The following is a 16753-nucleotide window of genomic DNA, read 5'->3' as shown; positions in this document are numbered from 1 at the left end:
TGGTGGGAGTGCCGGTTGTATCAAGCTGAGTACAGGATGCCTAGAAGCAGGATGATGGGAGTGCTGGTTGTATCAGGCTGAGTACAGGATGCCTAGAAGCAGGATGATGGGAGTGCCAGTTGTATCAAACTGAGTACAGGATGCCTAGAAGCAGGATGATGGGAGTGCCGGTTGTATCAGGCTGAGTACAGGATGCCTAGAAGCAGAATGATGGGAGTGCTGGTTGTATCAGGCTGAGTACAGGATGCCTAGAAGCAGGATGATGGGAACGCCAGTTGTGTCAGGCTGAGTACAGGATGCCTAGAAGCAGGATGATGGGAGTGCTGGTTGTATCAGGCTGAGTACAGGATGCCTAGAAGTAGGATGATGGGAGTGCCAGTTGTGTCAGGCTGAGTACAGGATGCCTAGAAGCAGAATGATGGGAGTGCCAGTTGTGTCAGGCTGAGTACAGGATGCCTAGAAGCAGGATGATGGGAGTGCCAGTTGTGTCAGGCTGAGTACAGGATGCCTAGAAGCAGGATGATGGGAGTGCTGGTTGTATCAGGCTGAGTACAGGATGCCTAGAAGCAGAATGATGGGAGTGCCAGTTGTGTCAGGCTGAGTACAGGATGCCTAGAAGCAGGATGATGGGAGTGCCAGTTGTGTCAGGCTGAGTACAGGATGGATGATGGGAGTGCCCGTTGTGTCCGGCTGAGTACAGGATGCCTAGAAGCAGGATGATGGGAGTGCTGGTTGTATCAGGCTGAGTACAGGATGCCTAGAAGCAGGATGATGGGAGTGCCAGTTGTGTCAGACTGAGTACAGGATCCATAGAAGCAGGATGATGGGAGTGCCAGTTGTGTCAGGCTGAGTACAGGATGCCTAGAAGCAGGATGATGGGAGTGCCAGTTGTGTCAGGCTGAGTACAGGATCCATAGAAGCAGGATGATGGGAGTGCCAGTTGTGTCAGGCAGAGTACAGGATGCCTAGAAGCAGGATGATGGGAGTGCCAGTTGTGTCAGGCTGAGTACAGGATGCCTAGAAGCAGGATGATGGGAGTGTCGGTTGTATCAGGCTGAGTACAGGATGCCTAGAAGCAGAATGATGGGAGTGCTGGTTGTATCAGGCTGAGTACAGGATGCCTAGAAGCAGGATGATGGGAACGCCAGTTGTGTCAGGCTGAGTACAGGATGCCTAGAAGCAGAATGATGGGAGTGCCAGTTGTGTCAGGCTGAGTACAGGATGCCTAGAAGCAGGATGATGGGAGTGCTGGTTGTATCAGGCTGAGTACAGGATGCCTAGAAGCAGGATGATGGGAGTGCTGGTTGTATCAGGCTGAGTACAGGATGCCTAGAAGCAGAATGATGGGAGTGCCAGTTGTGTCAGGCGGAGTACAGGATGCCTAGAAGCAGGATGATGGGAGTGCCAGTTGTGTCAGGCTGAGTACAGGATGGATGATGGGAGTGCCCGTTGTGTCCGGCTGAGTACAGGATGCCTAGAAGCAGGATGATGGGAGTGCTGGTTGTATCAGGCTGAGTACAGGATGCCTAGAAGCAGGATGATGGGAGTGCCAGTTGTGTCAGGCTGAGTACAGGATCCCTAGAAGCAGGATGATGGGAGTGGCAGTTGTATCAGGCTGAGTACAGGATGCCTAGAAGCAGGATGATGGGAGTGCTGGTTGTATCAGGCTGAGTACAGGATCCCTAGAAGCAGGATGATGGGAGTGCCAGTTGTATCAGGCTGAGTACAGGATGCCTAGAAGCAGGATGATGGGAGTGCTGGTTGTATCAGGCTGAGTACAGGATGCCTAGAAGCAGGATGATGGGAGTGCCAGTTGTGTCAGGCTGAGTACAGGATGCCTAGAAGCAGGATGATGGGAGTGCTGGTTGTATCAGGCTGAGTACAGGATGCCTAGAAGCAGAATGATGGGAGTGCCAGTTGTGTCAGGCTGAGTACAGGATGCCTAGAAGCAGGATGATGGGAGTGCCAGTTGTGTCAGGCTGAGTACAGGATGGATGATGGGAGTGCCCGTTGTGTCCGGCTGAGTACAGGATGCCTAGAAGCAGGATGATGGGAGTGCTGGTTGTATCAGGCTGAGTACAGGATGCCTAGAAGCAGGATGATGGGAGTGCCAGTTGTGTCAGACTGAGTACAGGATCCATAGAAGCAGGATGATGGGAGTGCCAGTTGTGTCAGGCTGAGTACAGGATGCCTAGAAGCAGGATGATGGGAGTGCCAGTTGTGTCAGGCTGAGTACAGGATCCATAGAAGCAGGATGATGGGAGTGCCAGTTGTGTCAGGCAGAGTACAGGATGCCTAGAAGCAGGATGATGGGAGTGCCAGTTGTGTCAGGCTGAGTACAGGATGCCTAGAAGCAGGATGATGGGAGTGCCGGTTGTATCAGGCTGAGTACAGGATGCCTAGAAGCAGAATGATGGGAGTGCTGGTTGTATCAGGCTGAGTACAGGATGCCTAGAAGCAGGATGATGGGAACGCCAGTTGTGTCAGGCTGAGTACAGGATGCCTAGAAGCAGAATGATGGGAGTGCCAGTTGTGTCAGGCTGAGTACAGGATGCCTAGAAGCAGGATGATGGGAGTGCTGGTTGTATCAGGCTGAGTACAGGATGCCTAGAAGCAGGATGATGGGAGTGCTGGTTGTATCAGGCTGAGTACAGGATGCCTAGAAGCAGAATGATGGGAGTGCCAGTTGTGTCAGGCGGAGTACAGGATGCCTAGAAGCAGGATGATGGGAGTGCCAGTTGTGTCAGGCTGAGTACAGGATGGATGATGGGAGTGCCCGTTGTGTCCGGCTGAGTACAGGATGCCTAGAAGCAGGATGATGGGAGTGCTGGTTGTATCAGGCTGAGTACAGGATGCCTAGAAGCAGGATGATGGGAGTGCCAGTTGTGTCAGGCTGAGTACAGGATCCCTAGAAGCAGGATGATGGGAGTGGCAGTTGTATCAGGCTGAGTACAGGATGCCTAGAAGCAGGATGATGGGAGTGCTGGTTGTATCAGGCTGAGTACAGGATCCCTAGAAGCAGGATGATGGGAGTGCCAGTTGTATCAGGCTGAGTACAGGATGCCTAGAAGCAGGATGATGGGAGTGCTGGTTGTATCAGGCTGAGTACAGGATGCCTAGAAGCAGGATGATGGGAGTGCCAGCTGTGTCAGGCTGAGTACAGGATGCCTAGAAGAAGGATGATGGGAGTGCTGGTTGTATCAGGCTGAGTACAGGATGCCTAGAAGCAGGATGATGGGAGTGCTGGTTGTATCAGGCTGAGTACAGGATGCCTAGAAGCAGGATGATGGGAGTGCTGGTTGTATCAGGCTGAGTACAGGATGCCTAGAAGCAGGATGATGGGAGTGCCAGTTGTGTCAGGCTGAGTACAGGATGCCTAGAAGCAGGATGATGGGAGTGCTGGTTGTATCAGGCTGAGTACAGGATGCCTAGAAGCAGGATGATGGGAGTGCCAGTTGTGTCAGGCTGAGTACAGGATGCCTTGAAGAAGGATGATGGGAGTGCTGGTTGTATCAGGCTGAGTACAGGATGCCTTGAAGAAGGATGATGGGAGTGCCAGTGATGTTGTTGAGTACAAAGGTACTGTTACAGCAGGAGAAAAAAACCCATACCAATTATAGAATACAAACACTTTTTTTTATATGTATATATGCGCTGTGTACTGTGTCAGACAGGGCCAGTAAGGGCCCACCAGCAGGGGTGCATTAAGAAAGGAGGGGGCCCGTGTGCAGTCTCCAATTAAGGACCACTCCTCTCTCTCACCTGGCAGCCAGGTAGCGTAGTCAGTGTCACTCTGACTGATGGCACCATGCTACAGTCTAGTGCGCATGAACAGGACTCCAGGAAAATGGTGCGGCAGAAATTTTTCCAGCAGTCCCCCCTACTGTACATGCGCTGAACTTCGGGAAAATGGTCACCACACCATTTTCCTGGGCTGCTGTAGTGAATGCTGAACTCTGGAGAGGTAAGTACTGAAGAAATAGGTGCAGTGTCTGCCATTCGCCACCGCCAACTGGGGTCATGCAGTGGTAGGGACCCATGTGTAAGGGTGTGGCCAGCCACTATTTCATGGGTCTGCCCCACCAAGTAACTGACACTCTAATGGAGTAGTTATGTACTTATAGAGTGCACAATCTAGAAAATGATCCATAAGGGTGGGGGAGTGTAGTACGGTATGCCGGCGCTCGGGCTCCCGGCGACCAGCATACCGGCGCCGGGAGCCCGACCGCCGGCATACCGACAGCGTGGCGAGTGCTAAGGAGCCCCTTGCGGGCTCGCTGCGCTCGCCACGCTGCGGGCACGGTGGTGCTCGGATTCTCCCTCCAGGGGGGTCGTGGACCCCCACGAGGGAGAATAGCTGTCGGTATGCCGGGTATCGGGATTCCGGTGCCGGTATAATGTGCGCCAGGATCCCGACAATCGGCATACAGAAGACCACCCGGGTGGGGAAAGTGCCCTCAGGCAGTGGAACACACTTGGGATTTCCCCGGTGGGCCAGTGCAACCCTGGCTGTGTAGGATAATGAAAGTGGTGTCTGTAACACCTGGATGTAATGACGTAGGATGGTGGGAGTGCCGGTTGTATCAAGCTGAGTACAGGATGCCTAGAAGCAGGATGATGGGAGTGCTGGTTGTATCAGGCTGAGTACAGGATGCCTAGAAGCAGGATGATGGGAGTGCCAGTTGTATCAAGCTGAGTACAGGATGCCTAGAAGCAGGATGATGGGAGTGCCGGTTGTATCAGGCTGAGTACAGGATGCCTAGAAGCAGAATGATGGGAGTGCTGGTTGTATCAGGCTGAGTACAGGATGCCTAGAAGCAGGATGATGGGAACGCCAGTTGTGTCAGGCTGAGTACAGGATGCCTAGAAGCAGGATGATGGGAGTGCTGGTTGTATCAGGCTGAGTACAGGATGCCTAGAAGTAGGATGATGGGAGTGCCAGTTGTGTCAGGCTGAGTACAGGATGCCTAGAAGCAGAATGATGGGAGTGCCAGTTGTGTCAGGCTGAGTACAGGATGCCTAGAAGCAGGATGATGGGAGTGCTGGTTGTATCAGGCTGAGTACAGGATGCCTAGAAGCAGGATGATGGGAGTGCCAGTTGTGTCAGGCTGAGTACAGGATGCCTTGAAGAAGGATGATGGGAGTGCTGGTTGTATCAGGCTGAGTACAGGATGCCTTGAAGAAGGATGATGGGAGTGCCAGTGATGTTGTTGAGTACAAAGGTACTGTTACAGCAGGAGAAAAAAACCCATACCAATTATAGAATACAAACACTTTTTTTTATATGTATATATGCGCTGTGTACTGTGTCAGACAGGGCCAGTAAGGGCCCACCAGCAGGGGTGCATTAAGAAAGGAGGGGGCCCGTGTGCAGTCTCCAATTAAGGACCACTCCTCTCTCTCACCTGGCAGCCAGGTAGCGTAGTCAGTGTCACTCTGACTGATGGCACCATGCTACAGTCTAGTGCGCATGAACAGGACTCCAGGAAAATGGTGCGGCAGAAATTTTTCCAGCAGTCCCCCCTACTGTACATGCGCTGAACTTCGGGAAAATGGTCACCACACCATTTTCCTGGGCTGCTGTAGTGATTGCTGAACTCTGGAGAGGTAAGTACTGAAGAAATAGGTGCAGCGTGTGCGCCCCCCCCGGACCAGGGGTGCCCGTGTGCACTGCACAAACTGCCATTCGCCACCGCCAACTGGGGTCATGCAGTGGTAGGGACCCATGTGTAAGGGTGTGGCCAGCCACTATTTCATGGGTCTGCCCCACCAAGTAACTGACACTCTAATGGAGTAATTATGTACTTATAGAGTGCACAATCTAGAAAATGATCCATAAGGGTGGGGGAGTGTAGTACGGTATGCCGGCGCTCGGGCTCCCGGCGACCAGCATACCGGCGCCGGGAGCCCGACCGCCGGCATACCGACAGCGTGGCGAGTGCTAAGGAGCCCCTTGCTGGCTCGCTGCGCTCGCCACGCTGCGGGCACGGTGGTGCTTGTATTCTCCCTCCAGGGGGGTCGTGGACCCCCACGAGGGAGAATAGCTGTCGGTATGCCGGGTATCGGGATTCCGGTGCCGGTATAATGTGCGCCAGGATCCCGACAATCGGCATACAGAAGACCAACCGGGTGGGGAAAGTGCCCTCAGGCAGTGGAACACACTTGGGATTTCCCCGGTGGGCCAGTGCAACCCTGGCTGTGTAGGATAATGAAAGTGGTGTCTGTAACACCTGGATGTAATGACGTAGGATGGTGGGAGTGGCAGTTGTATCAGGCTGAGTACAGGATGCCTAGAAGCAGGATGATGGGAGTGCTGGTTGTATCAGGCTGAGTACAGGATCCCTAGAAGCAGGATGATGGGAGTGCCAGTTGTATCAGGCTGAGTACAGGATGCCTAGAAGCAGGATGATGGGAGTGCCAGTTGTATCAGGCTGAGTACAGGATGCCTAGAAGCAGGATGATGGGAGTGCTGGTTGTATCAGGCTGAGTACAGGATGCCTAGAAGCAGGATGATGGGAGTGCCAGCTGTGTCAGGCTGAGTACAGGATGCCTTGAAGAAGGATGATGGGAGTGCTGGTTGTATCAGGCTGAGTATAGGATGCCTAGAAGCAGGATGATGGGAGTGCTGGTTGTATCAGGCTGAGTACAGGATGCCTAGAAGCAGGATGATGGGAGTGCTGGTTGTATCAGGCTGAGTACAGGATGCCTAGAAGCAGGATGATGGGAGTGCTGGTTGAATCAGGCTGAGTACAGGATGCCTAGAAGCAGGATGATGGGAGTGCTGGTTGTATCAGGCTGAGTACAGGATGTCTAGAAGCAGGATGATGGGAGTGCCAGTTGTATCAGGCTGAGTACAGGATGCCTAGAAGCAGGATGATGGGAGTGCCAGTTGTGTCAGGCTGAGTACAGGATGCCTAGAAGCAGGATGATGGGAGTGCCAGTTGTGTCCGGCTGAGTACAGGATGACTAGAAGCAGGATGATGGGAGTGCCAGCTGTGGCAGGCTGAGTACAGGATGCCTTGAAGAAGGATGATGGGAGTGCCAGTGATGTTGTTGAGTAGCACATGCGACATTCCAGCAGCAAGTCTGCACTATCTCTTGCACAATGGTTGTATATAGTATTGATAAATGGGCCTCAAAGCAGAAAAATAATAATTACTGTATGACAGTGGAAAAAATATCCAGAATATCAGATGACCCAAATATTTACAAGGTTCATCAGCTCTGCCAGTTCCTGCACGCTCCAGCTGGCAGTGTATGGCCTGTGGACAGCACTGTACCTGTCTGATATAACAATGGGCCAGCAGGGGATAGGGCAGCTTTGACATGTCCCCTATACTCTCATTGCTCCTACCAAACTGACCAATCTCTTGGACAGGCACTGTGCTGTCTATAAGCAGAAGTGAGGAAAAAGCAACTGATGACTTCCGGCCCAGTCAGGGGGCCACTCACTCTCATGAACGCCAGACACCGGACAGCTTTGCGGGGTATGGGTCATTAGGTCGACCACACTTAGGTCAACCACTATTGGTCGACATGCATTGTCGACAGGGTCACTAGGTCGATATGAACAAGGTCGACATGGAAAAAGGTCAACATGAAGTTTTTTTTTACTTTTTTTGGTGTAATTTTCTCCGTAAAGTGACGGGGAACCCCAATTAGTGAACCGTGTCCCCTCGCAGCTTCGGGCAAGGTGCCTCGCTGCGCTACAGCTACGCTCAGCACAGGTTACCATTCCCAATCGTAGTCCATGTGGATCGGAAAATATGAAAAAGTTCAAATAATGGAGAGAAAAAAAGTGAAAACCCCAAGTCGACCTTTTTCCATGTCAACCTGGTTCATCTAATGACCATGTCGACCAATAGTGGTCGACCTAATGACCGTATCCTGCTTTGCGGGTGGAGTAAAAAATAAGAATTTACTCACCGGTAATTCTATTTCTCGTAGTCCGTAGTGGATGCTGGGGACTCCGTAAGGACCATGGGGAATAGACGGCTCCGCAGGAGACCGGGCACACTAAAAGAAAGATTTGGTACTACCTGGTGTGCACTGGCTCCTCCCTCTATGCCCCTCCTCCAGACCTCAGTTAGGATACTGTGCCCGGAAGAGCTGACACAATAAGGAAGGATTTTGAATCCCGGGTAAGACTCATACCAGCCACACCAATCACACCGTATAACTCGTGATATTTAACCCAGTTAACAGTATGAATAACACCTGAGCCTCTCAACAGATGGCTCAACAATAACCCTTTAGTTAGGCAATAACTATATACAAGTATTGCAGACAATCCGCACTTGGGATGGGCGCCCAGCATCCACTACGGACTACGAGAAATAGAATTACCGGTGAGTAAATTCTTATTTTCTCTGACGTCCTAGTGGATGCTGGGGACTCCGTAAGGACCATGGGGATTATACCAGAGCTCCCAAACGGGCGGGAGAGTGCGGATGACTCTGCAGCACCGAATGAGAGAACTCAAGGTCCTCCTCAGCCAGGGTATCAAATTTGTAGAATTTAGCAAACGTGTTTGCCCCTGACCAAGTAGCAGCTCGGCAAAGTTGTAAAGCCGAGACCCCTCGGGCAGCCGCCCAAGATGAGCCCACCTTCCTCGTAGGATGGGCTTTCACTGATTTAGGATGCGGCAATCCAGCCGCAGAATGCGCCAGCTGAATTGTGCTACAAATCCAGCGAGCAATAGTCTGCTTAGAAGCAGGAGCACCTATTTTGTTGGGTGCATACAGGATAAAAAGCGAGTCAGTTTTCCTGACTCTAGCCGTCCTGGAAACATAAATTTTCAAGGCCCTGACTACGTCCAGTAACTTGGAATCCTCCAAGTCCTTAGTAGCCGCAGGCACCACAATAGGTTGGTTCAAGTGAAAAGCTGATACCACCTTAGGGAGAAACTGGGGACGAGTCCTCAATTCTGCCCTATCCATATGGAAAATCAGATAAGGGCTTTTACACGACAAAGCCGCCAATTCTGACACACGCCTGGCCGAAGCCAAGGCCAATAACATGACCACTTTCCACGTGAGATATTTGAGATCCACGGTTTTAAGTGGTTCAAACCAATGTGATTTTAGGAAACTCAACACCACATTGAGATCCCAAGGTGCCACAGGAGGCACAAAAGGGGGCTGAATATGAAGCACTCCCTTTACAAAAGTCTGAACTTCAGGCAGTGAAGCCAGTTCTTTCTGGAAGAAAATCGACAGAGCCGAAATCTGGACCTTAATGGAACCCAATTTTAGGCCCATAGTCACTCCTGACTGTAGGAAGTGCAGAAAACGACCCAGCTGAAATTCCTCTGTAGGGGCCTTCCTGGCCTCACACCACGCAACATATTTTCGCCAAATGCGGTGATAATGGTTTGCGGTTACTTCTTTCCTGGCTTTTATCAGCGTAGGAATGACTTCCTCCGGAATGCCCTTTTCCTTTAGGATCCGGAATTCAACCGCCATGCCGTCAAACGCAGCCGCGGTAAGTCTTGGAACAGACAGGGCCCCTGCTGTAGCAGATCCTGTCTGAGCGGTAGAGGCCATGGGTCCTCTGATAATATTTCTTGAAGTTTCGGGTACCAAGCTCTTCTTGGCCAATCCGGAACCATGAGTATCGTTCTTACTCCTCGCCTTCTTATTATTCTCAGTACCTTTGGTATGAGGGGCAGAGGAGGGAACACATAGACCGACTGAGGGTCCCTTGACCTGGCGCAATATCTCTTTAGCTTCTTGTTGAGGCGGGACGCCATCATGTCCACCTGTGGCCTTTCCCAGCGGTTTACCAACAGTAGGAAGACTTCTGGATGAAGTCCCCACTCTCCCGGGTGTAGGTCGTGTCTGCTGAGGAAGTCTGCTTCCCAGTTGTCTACTCCCGGAATGAACACTGCTGACAGTGCTAGTACGTGATTTTCCGCCCATCGGAGAATCCTTGTGGCTTCTGCCATGGCCACCCTGCTTCTTGTGCCGCCCTGTCGGTTTACATGGGCGACTGCCGTGATGTTGTCTGATTGAATCAGAACCGGCTGGTTTTGAAGCAGGGGCCTCGCCTGACTTAGGGCATTGTAAATGGCCCTCAGTTCCAGAATGTTTGTGTAGGGACGACTCCTGACTTGACCAAAGTCCCTGGAAATTTCTTCCCTGTGTGACTGCGCCCCCCCAGCCCCGAAGGCTGGCATCCGTGGTCACCAGGATCCAGTCCTGTATGCCGAATCTGCGGCCCACTAGAAGATGAGCACTCTGCAGCCACCACAGTAGAGACACCCTGGTCTTTGGAGACAGGGTTATCAGATGATGCATCTGAAGATGCGATCCCGACCACTTGTCCAAGAGGTCCCACTGGAAGGTCCTTGCATGGAACCTGCCGAATGGAATTTCTTCGTACGAAGCCACCATTTTTCCCAGGACTCGTGTGCAGTGATGCACCGATACCCGTTTTGGTTTTAGGAGGTCTCTGACTAGAGATGACAGCTCCTTGGCTTTCTCCTGCGGGAGAAACACTTTTTTCTGTTCTGTGTCCAGAATCATCCCCAGGAACAGTAAGCGTGTGGAAGGAACCAGTTGTGACTTTGGGATGTTTAGAATCCAGCCATGCTGTTGTAGCACTTCCCGAGATAGTGCTACTCCGACCAGTAACTGCTCCCTGGACCTCGCCTTTATTAGGAGATCGTCCAAGTACGGGATAATTAAAACTCCCTTTTTTCGAAGGAGTATCATCATTTCTGCCATTACCTTGGTAAACACCCTCGGTGCCGTGGACAGTCCAAACGGTAGTGTCTGGAATTGGTAATGGCAATCCTGTACCACAAATCTGAGGTACTCCTGGTGAGGAAGGTAAATGGGGACATGCAGGTAAGCATCCTTGATGTCCAGGGATACCATGTAATCCCCCTCGTCCAGGCTTGCAATAACCGCCCTGAGCGATTCCATCTTGAACTTTGATTTTTTTATGTATGTGTTCAAGGATTTCAAATTTAAAATGGGTCTCACCGAACCGTCCGGTTTCGGTACCACAAACAGTGTGGAATAGTAACCCCGTCCTTGTTGAAGTAGGGGCACTTTTACTATCACCTGCTGGGAATACAGCTTGTGAATTGCCTCTAGTACAGCTTCCCTGCTCGAGGGAATTGTCGGTAAGGCCGATTTGAGGAAATGGCGGGGGGGAGGCGCCTCGAATTCCAGCTTGTACCCCTGAGATACTACTTGAAGGATCCAGGGATCCACCCGTGAGCGAACCCACTGATCGCTGAAATTTTTGAGGCGGCCCCCACCGTACCTGGCTCCGCCTGTGGAGCACCACCGTCATGCGGCGGATTTGGAAGAAGCGGGAGAGGACTTTTGTTCCTTGGAACCTGCTGTGTGTTGCAGCTTTTTTCCCCTTCCTCTGCCTCTAGACAGAAAGGACCCGCCTTTTCCCCGCCTGTTTTTCTGGGGTCGAAAGGACTGTACCTGATAATACGGCGCTTTCTTAGGCTGTGAGGGGACATGGGGCAAAAATGCTGACTTCCCAGCTGTTGCTGTGGAAACAAGGTCTGAGAGACCATCCCCGAATAACTCCTCACCCTTATAAGGCAAAACTTCCATGTGCCTTTTAGAATCTGCATCCCCTGTCCACTGCCGAGTCCATAAGCCTCTCCTAGCAGAAATGGACAATGCACTTATTCTAGATGCCAGCCGGCAGATCTCCCTCTGTGCATCTCTCATGTACAAGAGAGAGTCTTTTATATGCTCTACGGTTAGCAATATAGTGTCCCTGTCTAGGGTGTCAATATTTTCCGACAGGGAATCTGACCAAGCAGCAGCAGCACTGCACATCCACGCTGAAGCAATAGCTGGTCTCAGTATAACACCAGTGTGTGTATATATAGACTTTAGGATAGCCTCCTGCTTTCTATCAGCAGGTTCCTTTAGGGCGGCCGTATCCGGAGACGGTAGTGCCACCTTTTTAGACAAACGTGTGAGCGCTTTATCCACCCTAGGGGGAGTTTCCCAACGTGACCTATCCTCTGGCGAGAAAGGGAACGCCATTAGTAATTTTTTTAAAATCACCAATTTCTTATCAGGGAAAGCCCACGCTTCTTCACACAAATCATTTAATTCTTCAGATGGGGGAAAAACTATTGGTAGTTTTTTCTCCCCAAACATAATACCCTTTTTTGAGGTACCTGGGTTTATATCAGAAAGGTGTAAAACCTCTTTCATTGCCTCAATCATGCCACGAATGGCCCTAGTGGACATTAAATTTGACTCATCGTCGTCGACACTGGTATCAGTATCCGTGTCGACATCTGTGTCTGCCATCTGAGGTAGTGGGCGTTTTAGAGCCCCTGATGGCCTTTGAATTGCCTGGGCAGACACGGGCTGAGAAGCCGGCTGTCCCGCATTTGGCATGTCGTCAAATTTTTTATGTAAGGAGTCGACACTTGCACGTAATTCCTTCCATAAGTCCATCCACTCAGGTGTCTGCCCCGCAGGGGGTGACATCACATTTATAGGCATCTGCTCCGCCTCCACATAAGTCTCCTCATCAAACATGTCGACACAGCCGTACCGACACACCGCACACACACACACAGGGAATGCTCTTAAAGGAGACAGGACCCCACAAAAGCCCTTTGGGGAGACAGAGATAGAGTATGCCAGCACACACCAGAGCGCTATATAATGCAGGGACTAACTGAATTATGTCCCCTATAGCTGTTATAATATTTACTGCGCCTCAAATCTGTGCCCCCCCTCTCTTTTTTACCCTTTTCTGTAGTGTAGACTGCAGGGGAGAGTCAGGGAGCTTCCTTCCAGCGGAACTGTGAGGGAATAATGGCGCCAGTGTGCTGAGGGAGATGGCTCCGCCCCTTTTTCGGCGGACTTTTCTCCCGCTTTTTTCTGTATTCTGGCAGGGGTAATTACCACATATATAGCCTCTGGGGCTATATATTGTGGGTATTTTGCCAGCCAAGGTGATATTATTGCTGCTCAGGGCGCCCCCCCCCCAGCGCCCTGCACCCTCAGTGACCGGAGTGTGAAGTGTGTATGAGGAGCAATGGCGCACAGCTGCAGTGCTGTGCGCTACCTTGGTGAAGACTGAAGTCTTCTGCCGCCGATTTTCCGGACCATCTTCTTGCTTCTGGCTCTGTAAGGGGGACGGCGGCGCGGCTCCGGGAACGAACACCAAGGACGGGTCCTGCGGTCGATCCCTCTGGAGCTAATGGTGTCCAGTAGCCTAAGAAGCCCAAGCTAGCTGCAAGCAGGTAGGTTCGCTTCTTCTCCCCTTAGTCCCTCGTTGCAGTGAGCCTGTTGCCAACAGGTCTCACTGTAAAATAAAAAACCTAATATATACTTTCTTTCTAGGAGCTCAGGAGAGCCCCTAGTGTGCATCCAGCTCGGCCGGGCACAGAAATCTAACTGAGGTCTGGAGGAGGGGCATAGAGGGAGGAGCCAGTGCACACCAGGTAGTACCAAATCTTTCTTTTAGTGTGCCCAGTCTCCTGCGGAGCCGTCTATTCCCCATGGTCCTTACGGAGTCCCCAGCATCCACTAGGACGTCAGAGAAACATGAATTATCCTTTATAGGGGTAGTGTAAGCTATGGTGGCAGTGGTACTTAGGGGTGTATTTACTAAGCCGTGGATAGAGATCAAGTGGACAGAGATAAAGTACCAGCCAATCAGCTCCTAACTGTAATTTTTCAAACCCCGCCACTTTATCTCCATCCAGGGTTTAGTAAATAGACCCCTAATTTGCTAATGCCCTTGTGTGATACCCAGCTTCCACATTCAAAGAAGATGAAGCTATTGCTGGTGCCGTAGACACAGCTATCGCCAGCGGTAACCTTTGTTTCCACTGTATATAGGGGGTATTTCCAAGTTGATCGCAGCAGGAAATTTTTTAGCAGTTGGGCAAAACCATGTGCACTGCAGGGGAGGCAGATATAACATTTGCAGAGAGAGATAGATTTGGGTGTGGTGAGTTCAATCTGCAATCTAAATTGCAGTGTAAAAATAAAGCAGCCAGTATTTACCCTGCACAGAAACAAAATAACCCACCCAAATCTAACTCTCTCTGCAAATGTTATATCTGCCCCCCCTGCAGTGCAAATGGTTTTGCCCAACTGCTAAAAAATTTCCTGCTGCGATCAACTTGGAATTACCCCCATAATCAACGTCCTTGGCTCCTGCCCAGCCCCAGTTACCCCTCTGTACACCATGAACAATACTTCTGGAAAGGCAGGAAACTGATAATGTAATGACATTTAAACATTTGTATACACAAAAGTGAAACTCTCTGGATTATCGTAAGGAACCCATCAAGCACAGAAACCCACATTATTTAAAATCACTTCCAGATGCTTGATAACATTGATGAATTGAAAAATGAAAATGTAACACAATAGACACCATTAAATATAATACCTTAGTACTGTTCTTTGGAAATGTTTTCCCCACAGGCAAAAATCCTCAGTGCCTGGCGTCAGTCACTGAGATCACTGCACATCCCAAGCCACAGGGCGCAGGTCTAACACTTTGTAGCGTATGGATGTGCGTACAGTAGGCAGGACATGACTTCTATAAGCTAGCTGATAACACTGCAGCTCCTTCCTATAGTGTCTACATAATACACATTGCAGAGGATTTACCTTATTTCTACCCCCATGTGTGCAATCATTTCCCTCTGCTCGCACTTGTGACAACCCGGTCCCTTTAATTTGCACTTTTTATTCTGCTTTGTGAAAAGTGCGAAATAGCTACTTTTGATTAATCTTACGAAAGAGAGAACTTCTATGTAATTAATGCATCACATTGTTATATTTATACTTACAGAAAACCGTGTTCATCAACTTCTGAACTTTAGAATTAACGCCTCCAATTCTGTAAAGTCCCAAAATAGTGATGCCTGGGTAGACAGAAACGGGATATAGAGATTACAAGAAACAGTCGTGATGCTGACGCCGGCTGCTCCAACCTTCCCCGGAATTACAGGCTGTAACTAACAAGGTATTGGGAAATATTATAATAATAGTAATAATACCAACACCTGTATCATTGGGGTCAATACAATTAGCCGTGATGATCTCACGGGTGCGAGTCATTGCGGCAGCAGTCGCACTTTACAACGGCCCCAATTCGCACAAACTGCATGCCACCCCATAGAAGTCCGAGCAATTTTGTGCAAATTGGGGTTGATTTCAGCCCATGAAGGCTGCGAGATCGCGTGCCACCTGTGTTGAAACGTCACTGCAAAGGCACATCGTACCCTTCGCGGCTAATTGAATCCACCCCATTGAGCGATCATATGAAACCCGATAGCTGGAATCTGACAATGTCCTCCTGACTGATGATAACGAAGCAGAACGATTATCAGGAGACCAGAACGCAAGCTCTTGATGTTTAACTAATTAACAGTCTGTGTAATGAATCCAATAGCTATAATAGTTGTAGCGGTAATTGTTATACTAACAAAGTGTTCTCAATAATCACTGTATAGCACTACTATGCTGGGGAGATTAATTACAATAATGCTGACATTTGATGATGATGATTATTTTAATAGAACACAAGTGGAGTTTATAATATATTAAGAGAGAAACATGGAAGCAGAGGTGGCCTCCACTTTTGCTGCAGTTGCATCTTTATGCTGACGCTTGCTGTGTCATTAGGTGAAAACATCGGGTGCAGCAGCATCGAAACTTGCACCTGCCATGTGGCAGATTTCTCTATCTGAGAATGGCTCCTATGTGAGCGGTTCTGTGTCTCTGTAAGCAGGGCTGGACTGGCCCACAGGGGTACAGGGGAAGGGGGCGTTTTGTGTGAAACCCCCGGTGTGCCACCCCACCTCCTCCTCTAGGGATCAGGTTCCGGACTATGTTCTTGAATTGTACATTATACGTATGTTACCTAATACTGCACAGGACTATGATACACACACAGTGGGATCCTTCTTCAAGCGCTTAAGAATAAACTGCGCTGTACTTTCCAAGAGACGCTGGTCAGCCAATCAACACAACACCATATGGAATAAAACAAAAGACCATGGAAATCTCTACAGCGCTGTCTTTAGCCAATTTTATACTCAATTAGTTCCATTTTCTTCCATTTATATATAACTGCTACCACTTCTGACGGTCACGTCCATATAGTGGATAAATCCAGTCGCAATATAAAAGTCAAATATGCTGAAATTTATTACAAAAACTTTAAAACAGAAAGCTCTTCTTTGTTGATGCCTTGACAAAGACCCTGATTGGGTAGAAACGCGTCGGCGGCAGTAGGTGGATTTGGTCACTTTGTGTGTGAGGATAGAGCCGTGAGCAGGTAAATGAGACAGGAAATACAGCGGGAGGATCAGCGGCACAAGGAGTTTAGTCTCGGGATAGAGAACCGGAGGACGACCAATGGCAGAGAAGCCCTCAAGTGCACAGCTCCGGGTAGTAGCTATGTTCTCGGAGGAGGGGGAACGCCGTAATTACAATCGGTGTCCAGGAGGTCCGGTAAGATAACTCAACTCCATGTTTAAACTTAAAGCCGATCTGTGAAACCTGCTGAAATCTGTGCAGTCTAGAACAAAGAAGAGCTCTCTGTTTTACATTTTTTTTTATAAATTTCATCATATTTGACTTTTATATTGCGACTGGATTTATCCACTATATGGATGTGACCGTCAGAAGTGGTAGCAGTTATATATAAATGGAAGAAAACTGAACTAATTGATTATAAAATTGGCTAAAGACAGCGCTGTAGAGATTTGCAAGGTCTTTTGTTT

At 49.9% G+C, this 16753-nt stretch overlaps 1 protein-coding gene and 1 long non-coding RNA gene across 3 annotated transcripts in view; one reads left to right on the top strand and one right to left on the bottom strand.

Moving 5' to 3' along the window:
* The window catches only part of ARHGAP42 (Rho GTPase activating protein 42), a 615245-nt gene that overhangs the window by 147484 nt on the left and 451008 nt on the right, over positions 1-16753 (bottom strand). For both annotated transcript variants that reach the window (XM_063951500.1, XM_063951501.1), the window contains one exon: positions 14813-14887. In XM_063951500.1, the coding sequence (XP_063807570.1) occupies positions 14813-14887 (75 nt within the window). The remainder of the gene's footprint in view (positions 1-14812; positions 14888-16753) is intronic.
* The window catches only part of LOC135000458 (uncharacterized), a 136184-nt gene that overhangs the window by 37190 nt on the left and 82241 nt on the right, over positions 1-16753 (top strand). Inside the window, exon 2 of the long non-coding RNA XR_010202357.1 lies at positions 14815-14988. This is a non-coding gene — a long non-coding RNA (uncharacterized LOC135000458). The remainder of the gene's footprint in view (positions 1-14814; positions 14989-16753) is intronic.

This window comes from Pseudophryne corroboree, chromosome 2, assembly GCF_028390025.1.
Source record: "Pseudophryne corroboree isolate aPseCor3 chromosome 2, aPseCor3.hap2, whole genome shotgun sequence".
NCBI classification, from domain to species: domain Eukaryota; kingdom Metazoa; phylum Chordata; class Amphibia; order Anura; family Myobatrachidae; genus Pseudophryne; species Pseudophryne corroboree.
The sequence above is the reverse complement of the archived record's forward strand: the minus strand, read 5'-3'. Positions and strand labels throughout refer to the sequence as shown.